The sequence below is a fragment of the Nansenia antarctica genome (assembly GCF_963989245.1).
Source record: "Nansenia antarctica genome assembly, chromosome: 6".
NCBI classification, from domain to species: domain Eukaryota; kingdom Metazoa; phylum Chordata; class Actinopteri; order Argentiniformes; family Microstomatidae; genus Nansenia; species Nansenia antarctica.
The window spans coordinates 54237344-54247343 of record NC_137676.1 but is presented as its reverse complement, the minus strand read 5'-3'; the positions used below and the strand labels follow the sequence as shown (position 1 = coordinate 54247343).

Below are 10000 nucleotides of genomic sequence, written 5' to 3'. Positions count from 1 at the left end.
GATGTCACTGTGATGTCACTGTGATGTCACTGTGATGTCACCGTGATGTCACCGCCACCGCCTGCTGCCTTTGTTCAAATAAGCTCACTCAGACATATACCTCTCGTTTACCGAAAGAAGGATCGGAAAAGAATTCTGGGAATGGCAGAATTATCATGAGAATATGATAGAACTCAATGCTGGATTTAGGTCATATATTGCATCGTGTGACTATGGGTCAATGAGGTTTATGGATAGTTTATTTTGAATATACTAAATTATGAGAGAAATTGGTTTACCGGTATTTATTAATTTGTTTGTTATTGTACAAATGTATGATAGTATAGTCCGATATTCTGTCTGTGGTTTGTTGAAAATATATTGTTACATTCCGTTTGAAGGTCTGGAATTAACTTTATGAACTAGCTTTTTAAGAATCATTTTGGATGTGATTTGAGACCTTGCCTGGAAGTTTCTAGAATAAGAAAGATAATCAAATGATCTATGTGAAACGACATCTGTTATTGTACTTGCTTCGTGTTAACTACTGCACTTGGATAAATGTGATAATATAATATGATATAAATAATATTAATCCTGGCTTGGGGATTTTCTTCATCATTCACACACCATTTTACTTTTGGACCGTCTGAAAGCATTTCACCTGTAGTTGCACAGACCAGACAGCAGGGGGTGCTAGAACAGGTCAGAAAGGTGTCAGACTCTTCAACAAGTTCACAGCCTAACAACTAGGCCTGCTTGTGTCTGGTCTGGGGCCTTTCTGTCTCCACCAAGCTACAAGTTATTGTGCAAAGTGCAGTTGCCTCTCCTCCTGTTTGCCATTGGATAGCAATCAGCATATTAGCATTTTTATTGGATCCAGTATAGATTGCAGCAGCCCTGCCTAGCTGGTAGTGCTTGTTCTTGTTCTAGAACCACTTAGAACCAATATTAAAACACCAGTCAAACGTGATAGGCAGGCAATAACAAGGCAGCCAACCAACTTATGTATAAAACATGTTTTTATTATATTACAATAAACGAATACACAATACCTTCAAGTGTGTGCTAAAATGTAGCAAGCACCAGGTACACGTGTACACCCAAAACAAAACAAAACTTATATAATATAACACATCTTCTGAATGCATAATACACATCTGCTAAAAGGAACATACATATTCACAGGTCTCCGGCACAGAACCCTCCCTATACTCAGTGTCAGCCTGCCTGACTACAATGCCAAGCGCCCCCCCCCCCCCCCCCCCTCTCTCCCCTCACCTCACCTCACCCCTTCCCTCCCTCCGCTCCGCTCCACCAGTCCAGCTCCCCCCTCCCCCCCACCCCCACCTCTTTTGCCAGAGCTCCGGAGCCCCTCGTGGGTGATGCCAACCCCTCTAACTTCGACCCCCCCCTCCCCCCTCCCCGCCTCGGGGGAAATAGCTAGTCCTCTCATGCCAACAACGAAGAAAAAAAAGAAATCCAGGACAGACAAAGAGAGAGAAGGAACTCAACACTCCAGAGGAAAAACTCTAACATAGAGGAGACACAGGAAAACAAAGCATTCCTATCGTTAAACATTGCTCGCAATGTCACACAGAAAGAAAACAGAAAACGTACGAAAACAAAAAAAAGGATAGGGAGAGGGGTGGGGGAGGGTAAATGGGATAGTACACCGTCTAAAATCTACATTTCATGTTGCTAATAAAGCTATTCATCTGGAATAACAGAGGAACTCCATACTCGTCCCACGAGGAGGGGTACAGGAAAAAGTGACTTGTTTTTTTTGGCAGGAATCTTGTTTTAGTTATTTTCGGAAGTCATCAGATTTCGTTTCTTTTTTGTTGTTGTTGCCGTATTCTTGACGAGGACAGGGGGATAGAGATGTGTGTGTCTGTGTGTTGACTGACTTCGCTTTTTTTCTCTCTCTCTCCTCTCCCAATCCTCCATGAAGGCTTAGCTTTGGTCTGAGCCACAACCTTATTTCACCCCAAACCCAATCCCTCCCTGGCCCTGCCTCCCTCCCTGGCCCTGCCTCCCTCCCTGCAGCCTGCCTGCCTGCCTGCTGACTTCCTTGGCAGTCCCAGCCCTAGCAGACAGCCTCAATCACGATCACGCTGGGGCCTTTGTGCTTGGAAGAAAATCACACACTTCGATAAATCCCCAAAGTAAGACGTATTTTAAAAGCGAGGGATCAACCCCCTTCTTTCCACTTCTGCGAAAAGTCAACAGTGTCGGGATTGATAGTGTGTTGACCAAGGACGACCCCCACTCACTCTCTGTCTCTGTCTCTCTCTCTCTCTCTCTCTCTCTCTCTCTCTCATTTCAGTTGAGCTCTGTTGTTTAAGCTGGAGCACCATCGATTGACTTCACATGAATGTTGGCTTTGTTTGTCTGCATCGTGACAGGGTTGAGAATCGGACAAGTCTTTCTACACCTTCTCAGGTGTTTTTCCAAAGCTGGCAAATCAACATGTTTTAGTGTTCAACTGTGCTACTCCAAAGGAAAATGTAATCACCCTCTAGTGGCTCGCTCAACAATCTCACTTATCACGTCGTACAATCGCTCTAGTTCATGAAAAATAAATGTATTTTCTGTTTTCAAGGCACATCATTGAAAGAAATGCCATAACCACTATCCAGCAATCTTTTTCTTCTTAGCAAAATATACTCATCGAACCTACCCGACCCTCTAAAGACCCTCGTTCTGTTCTGAATGTGATCTATGTGCATTTTTAAAACGATGAACGCTGAAAATTGGAATCTCATATCTGGCCCGTTTCAATCTCATCCACTTTTTTGACTATTAGGAGGTTCTGTGCGAGAGAATTTCTGGTATTTTGTTTTTTTCAATTAACAAGTTCATTGAGTTGTTCGTTCGACCAAACCACAAACTTTTAAAAGAGTACATCTCTGCTACTAACAGTCATGTTCTTCCTTGACAATGAATGTAAACTCTTCATGAGAAAAAAGAAAGAAAAGGTCATTGCTTTTTCGAGAACTTTATCTCTCCCTCTTTTTTGTCTTTTTGTCGCCCCTCCTTCAGTGTATGGAGAGAGTGCAAGAGGTAAAATTCGTCAAAAGAGTTGGTCACAAAATGCACCACAGAGTCGAAGCAGAATCGTGCTTTTCCTGTAAAACCCTGATTTCCCCCCCCCTCCCCTCCACCCAAACATCCCACTCCCCTCTTTTTTGAAAAGCACAAGATGGTCATATTGCTGTTGTGTGGAGAGGGAGCTCCCCCCCCTGTGATCACATGGGAGGCGTATGATAACACTATGGTCGCGGGATGGGAGGAGGGAGGAGAAACACATTGAGCTGCCTTCATTGATAGGTTGATTATTATTATTATCATCTTTTTTTGTGTTTTTTTCTCCGCTCCTCTCCCAAATGTCTTCCTCTTCGATTGGAGCAAAAAGCAAAGCGCATCATTAACACAGAGCACAGAGTCCAACTAGGGCTTCTAGCACCCTCCCCGGTGGTGACCCAGGTGTGACGTGGGCGTGTCGATGGTAAAAGCTGCCATGACGATGGTGAGACCAGTGTGCCAGAAGATGATAGGTAGGTCAGTAGGCGTCAGGAGGGCTGGGGGGGGGGGGGCGGGGTTTCCCGGCGGAGGCCGCAGGGGCTGGAGTTCTTCACGTGTCCCCTTCTTACTGGAGGCAGAGTTAACATCACCATTTGGCATGGGGGGGGGGTGGGAGGGGTGTTCATGGGGAGTGTGTAGCAGGGTCAAGACCTGAGTAGGGATGGAGGGAGGAGGAGGAGGAGGGGGGGGGGGTGAGAGGGACATGACAACAGTCACCAAGGCACAGAAAGACAGCGGGAGAGTGGTGTGGGGCGGGAGGGGGGAGGTGGGGGAGGATGGGGTTCGGGTGTCCTCACCACACCCCCCCCAACCCCCACCAACACACACACACACACACACACACCCTCCCTTCGACAACCCTGGCCCTTCTGTCAGTCTCTCATATATAGATATATACTCTTCTTTTTTGTCTTTTCATTACAAGAGAACATTTAGGAAAATATAATACAAAATGTAATACAGGAAATATAGACTACACTGGCTAAAATCACTTTCAGTGACCGATAGCGTTTTTTAAAAGTTTTTTTCTTTTTTTTTTAATCTAATGCAGATTTTTTCTCGAAGTTCTTTTGTGATTTTTTTCTTTTTCGAGGGAGGGGGGGGGTTGTTTGGACTGGCCCCTTTCTGAAGTGTCGGGACGCCAAGCTCTAGAGACTGCGGACAGGCCGAGGCCTAAAGGTCAGAGGTCAAAAAAGATATGCCTCTTCCGTCGATAGTTAGTTCATGAATACTGCAAACATTGCAAAAATAGACAGACACCACTGATGTACGGCCGACCAAATCGGTCTTTAGCTGACTGCCCAGAAAGCTCCGGAAAAAATTCTAATAGGAAGCAGATAGGAGATACAGTCATCTATCGTTGAGTTAAAGAACTTAAAGGATCGCCGTGATTAGTCGGTATAATACCTATGCCTCTACAGAGAGTGAGTCATTCGAGCTGGCGTTTTTATATTTTCTCTCATTCTCATTTTCCTATACAGCTTTGACTTGTCAATGTGAACCGAGCTCTCTCTCTCACACACACACACACACACACACACACACACACACACACACACACACACACACACACACACACACAGGAGTCCTATAGCTTAACCCACCAGAATCGTTTCAATGCTTTGGAAAAAGCTAGTAGTAGCTTCCCATGTTTATTGCTACATCAATTCGCTACTGAAGAAGGTAAAAACGGTTTTCGATTTCGATTCTGTTTAGTTTTTTTCTCTCTCTGTTTTTTGAGCTGTTCAAAAAAGCCTGCTGCTTGGAACGGGGTAGAGTTAAGAGTCGAGAGGCAGCACTTCTCTGTGGACGACAGCGGCCCCGCCGTGGTGCAGGAGAGCGTAGTGGTCAGTAGTGTGGCGTCGTGGCTACGTAGCATGCTAAAAGCTATTCGACGTGTTGCGCTATGCTCCTCCTACTGCAATTACCCCGTGCCCTACGAGAGAGGGAATTTTGATTCAGTATCCCAGGAGATATCCGGATATTCCAGATTTCCCGAGGTGAACCGAAGTGTTGTGTGTTTCTAACACAAGTTAGTTTCCTAGAAGTGTTTGAAGTCCCTGGCCGATCCTTTTCCTCTCTTTCAAGTGTTTCTGTCTAGTGGGGATGACGAGGCGCTGTGGAGCCTTTCTCTCCAGACTGTTTTCTCTCGTACTGTTTGTGTGACACTTATGCCAGCACCACATGCACACTACACACACACACACACGGGCACACGCAGAGTCCCTATTGACAAGTCAAAGCCGTCCACCATTCCACCGAAAGTCCCCCGACACAAAACTACAAAACTGCTGTACTTTCAACAGGTAGGAGGAGGAGAGGGGTCTGGGCAGGGGAGGGGAGGGGGGTGGGGGGGGCATGGTAAGGTACAGGAGGGTGAGGTAGGGTGAGTGGTCTGGGTTGGGGGGGTGGGGGGCAGGTCAGGAAGCCCAGGAAGCCCTCGAGTGGAACATCTACATCCTGCTTCCTGGTTGTGAGGACCGAAGGTGGGTGGGGGGGGGGGGTGGTGGAGACGGGAGGAACGGGAGGAACGGGAGGAGAGTTTTCCGAGGGAAAGGGAAGGGTAGAGGGAATGGGTTGGGGTGGTGGTGGTGGTGGTGGTAGTGGAGGGGGGGGGGGGGGGGATCAGCCCCTAGCAGTGGTGAGGCTGCAGTCTGTGGGAATGTGTGTAGCCGGCGTCGCTGGAGCTGCTCTGGAGGCTGTAGCGGTCCTCTTCCTCCTCCTCCTCTTCCTCCTCCTCCTCCTCCTCCTCGCCATCATCACTGATGCTGCCCAAGCTGTCCACCTCGCCCGGGGCGAACTCCAGACCCTCCATACCCTCGATGTCCACCTCTGGAGACACACACACACACATACACAGTCTTAGGTTAGTCTCTACTACTGCTGCCCCTGTGTGAACATTATGATACAGTATGTCAATAAACACAAACGAGAGAGAGAGGGGGGGGGGGGGGGGGAGAAGAGAGATAATAGTGGCGGTGGTTACGTTGTGTGAGAGGGAGAGAGAAAGAGAGTGAGAGAGAGGGAGGGAGTGTGTGAGAGAGAGAGAGAGAGAGAGGGGAAGAGAGAGGAGGAGAGAGGGGGCAAGAGAGGGAGAAGGAGGAGAGAGAGAGAGTGTTTTGTTGTTTGCGAGTTTGTTTGTGTTCAACTTTGAGCACGGACCTCTCTGTCTCCGCTTCCGGGGATTAAAGCTGGATTTAGACGTCCATTAACTCTGTACAAACAGCCATGTCTTTGTGCTACCTACCGCTAATCCCCCCCCCTACCCCCGCCCCCCCCCCCCCCCCCCCCCCCCTCCTGCTGATAAACAACCTCTGTTGTTGTTTTTTTACCACCATCAAGGATTAGCCCAAAAATTAGCACACCCGTACACACTTCCTGGGGAACAGAGGGGGGAGGGGGGGGGGGGGGGGGTTGGACGACGACTTGGTTCCTCCGACCGAACCGTGTTTTCCGAGGTGGGTGGGGGGAACGAGGACCCGTATCGTTTAGAACACCACCCCTCGTCGCTCACGGGGGGGGGGGGGGCAGTTGAGGAAGCGGAACAGGGCTCCCTGTCGCTCTCTCTCTCTCTCTCTCTCTCCCTGGAGGCGTAGACGGTTCTATCTACGGAGCCTCACTCTGCTCCGACCCTGTCTGGCCTTTAAGGGGGGGTGTGGGGGGGTCAAAGGTCAAGCTAGGCTTAACGTTGGAATCCCAGCACTTGACCCCCGGGGCGTGACCTGTTGGTATTCCACGTGTGTGTGTGTGTGTGTGTGTGTGAGAACGCAAGGTGTCTGTCAATCAACCTACGCTCTACACACAAGGCGGGCAGGGCAGGGGGGGGGGTGTGTGTGTGAGTGAGGGGGGGGGGGGGAGGGGACACAGCGCGTCAACGGCCAATAGAAAAAGGTCGATACGATTCGTACGGTTACGGTGTACAGTATGGCGTGTACAGAGCGCGGGGCGATCGAGAGAGAGTGGTGCAGACAGGCGAGCAGCGGTGTGTATATATAGTGTAGTGTTACATAGTACAGGGGGGTCAAGGACGGTATAGATCTGTATTCCATATGGATCGGGGGGGGCCTCTGCTTTCCGGAGGGAGGATCTGTTCTGTAGCCTTACCCTGGTGTGTTCGGGGTCAGGTTTAAAGCTGAGGGGGTGGGGGGGGGGAGGGTCAGGGGTCAAGCGCTGTGTCTGCGTATGTTGTATCGATCTGCGGATTACATGTGGGTCAGTGGCTCGGCGGTACCGTATATGAAGGTCAGTCACACACCGTGTGTGTGGTGTGTACATCAGTGTCCAGCCTGTTTGGTACGCTACAGGGTATCGATGGTAGGAGGAGGGGGGTGGGGGTCATTCAATCTAGCCTTCGCACGACTGCTAGTTGCACGCACCCCTGGTCAATGTGAACACTCAATTACCCTTTGCACTACTGCTGTTTACAAATACTACCTTTGCACATGCCATATTTTTTGCACATTGCACATACCTCCTTTGATAAACAACTACTTACACTTACATACCATACTGTACATATCTACCTTAACTGTACATAGCTCATAACTGTACATATCTACCGTAACTGTACATAGCTAATAACTGTACATAGCTAGGTTAGCTACTTTAACTGTACATAGCTACCTTAACTGTACATAGCTCATAACTGTACATAGCTACCTTAACTGTACATAACTACCTTAACTGTACATAGCTCATAACTGTACATAGCTACCTTAACTGTACATATCTACCTTAACTGTACATAACTACCTTAACTGTACATAGCTACCTTAACTATACATAGATACCTTAACTGTACATATCTACCTTAACTGTACATAGCTACCTTAACTGTACATAACTACCTTAACTGTACATAGCTACCTTAACTATACATAGCTACCTTAACTGTACATATCTACCTTAACTGTACATAGCTACCTTAACTGTACATAGCTCATAACTGTACGTTGCTACCTTAACTGTACCTAGCTACCTTAACTGTACATAGCTCATAACTAGGGCTGTTACGATTATTCGACGTCGTCGACGTCATCGACTACGTCAATACGTCGGTTAGCGTAATATGCGTCGGTTAGTCGCAAATAAACAAAATGGCGTTTTTTTTTTTTACCTTTATTTTACCAGGCGAGACAATTAAGTGTATGAGTGAAAAATGGATAGCTACTAGCTAATGTTACACAAGCAATGTAGCTCACCACAGTTCGTATGTCTTGTCTTCTGGTGTTAGTAACGTTAGCTATGTAGCTGGCTAGCTACGGTAGCCTATTGTCATTGTGGTGCGAGCACCTACTGTACGTTATCTAGCTCGTAGCTCGCATGCTACGTTAGCATCAATTTAGCTAATCATAACATAGCAGCGAGAGTAACGTTAGCTAGCTATGTGTTGTGGTGATGGACAGACTTCTAAATGGCCATGTTGGCATTCAAGTTGGCTAAACATAGCAGTGAGGTGGAGCCCAAAAAGTTTTTTTTTCACAGTACAAAAATTCTCGTTAGACTTATCGATAAATTAGTCGTTAGACTAATCGAATAACCGATAAAATAATCGCTAGATTAATCGTTAGAAAAATAGTCGTTTGGGACAGCACTACTCATAACTGTACATAGCTACCTTAACTGTACATAGCTACCTTAACTGTACATTAGTGCTGTCCCAAATGACTATTTTTCTAACGATTAATCTAGCGATTATTTAATCGATTATTCGATTAGTCTAACGACTAATTTATCGCTAAGTCTAACGAGAATTTTTGTACTGTGAAAAAAAAAATATTTGGGCTCCACCTCACTGCTATGTTTAGCCAACTTGAATGCCAACATGGCCATTTAGAAGTCTGTCCATCACCACAACACATAGCTAGCTAACGTTACTCTCGCTGCTATGTTATGATTAGCTAAATTGATGCTAACGTAGCATGCGAGCTACGAGCTAGATAACGTACAGTAGGTGCTCGCACCACAATGACAATAGGCTACCGTAGCTAGCCAGCTACATAGCTAACGTTACTAACACCAGAAGACAAGACATACGAACTGTGGTGAGCTACATTGCTTGTGTAACATTAGCTAGTAGCTATCCATTTTTCACTCATACACTTAATTGTCTCGCCTGGTAAAATAAAGGTTAAAAAAAAAAAAAAAAACGCCATTTTGTTTATTTACGACTAACCGACGCATATTACGCTAACCGACGTATTGACGTAGTCGATGACGTCGACGACGTCGAATAATCGTAACAGCCCTACTGTACATAGCTACCTTAACTGTACATATCTACCCTAACTGTACCTAGCTCATAACTGTAACTACCGTACTTGCCATACTGTACCTATCATACTGTACCTATACTGTCTCTATCATGTTTTCTATCACTATTTCCACTTCTGGTTAAGATGCTAAACTGCATTTGGTTGCCTGGTGCTTGTACTCTGCAACGACAATAAAGTTGAGTCTAATCGAATGTAATTTAATCTAATCTAATCCAATCTAATCTAATCTAATCATAGACAAACTTACACACACACACACACACACACTCACACTCACACACTCAAAGCCTACACTGTGACTTGTTTTCTTTACCGTCCCCAGACACTTAATTGAGTGATGGCGCCAATGGGATAGCATGTACATAAAGATGAACGTCACGTCGTTGATTTAAAAGGGGAGGCCAGGGGACAGATGAGACCGATTCAGAACCGATAGACGCGAGATTTGTGTCATTATGGGCCGTGGGAAGGATCACAGCTCTGTGGCTGTGGCTGTGTGTGTGTGTGTGGCTGTGGCTGTGTGTGTATGTGTGTGAGAGAGAGAGAGAGATGAAAGGGGTTCACACTGCCGGGGTTGAGGTTGTTGTAGCGGCAACTACTGTACGGATGTGGTGTGTGTGTGTGTGTCAGAGTTGGGTGTGTATGTCCTGAGTTGTGTG

The 10000-nt window shown here is 46.7% G+C and overlaps 2 protein-coding genes across 2 annotated transcripts in view; one reads left to right on the top strand and one right to left on the bottom strand.

Annotated features, from left to right (window-relative positions):
• Positions 1 to 10000, top strand: part of LOC308160704 (putative ATP-dependent RNA helicase DDX53) — a gene marked incomplete at both ends in the record, with an annotated part of 138707 nt that overhangs the window by 89607 nt on the left and 39100 nt on the right. The window lies entirely within an intron of this gene.
• mxd4 (MAX dimerization protein 4) overlaps positions 3793 to 10000 on the bottom strand; it is a 22888-nt gene continuing 16680 nt past the window's right edge. Inside the window, exon 6 of the mRNA XM_080533280.1 lies at positions 3793 to 5898. Coding sequence (XP_080389406.1) covers positions 5699 to 5898 — 200 coding nt within the window. The 3' untranslated portion in view covers positions 3793 to 5698. The remainder of the gene's footprint in view (positions 5899 to 10000) is intronic.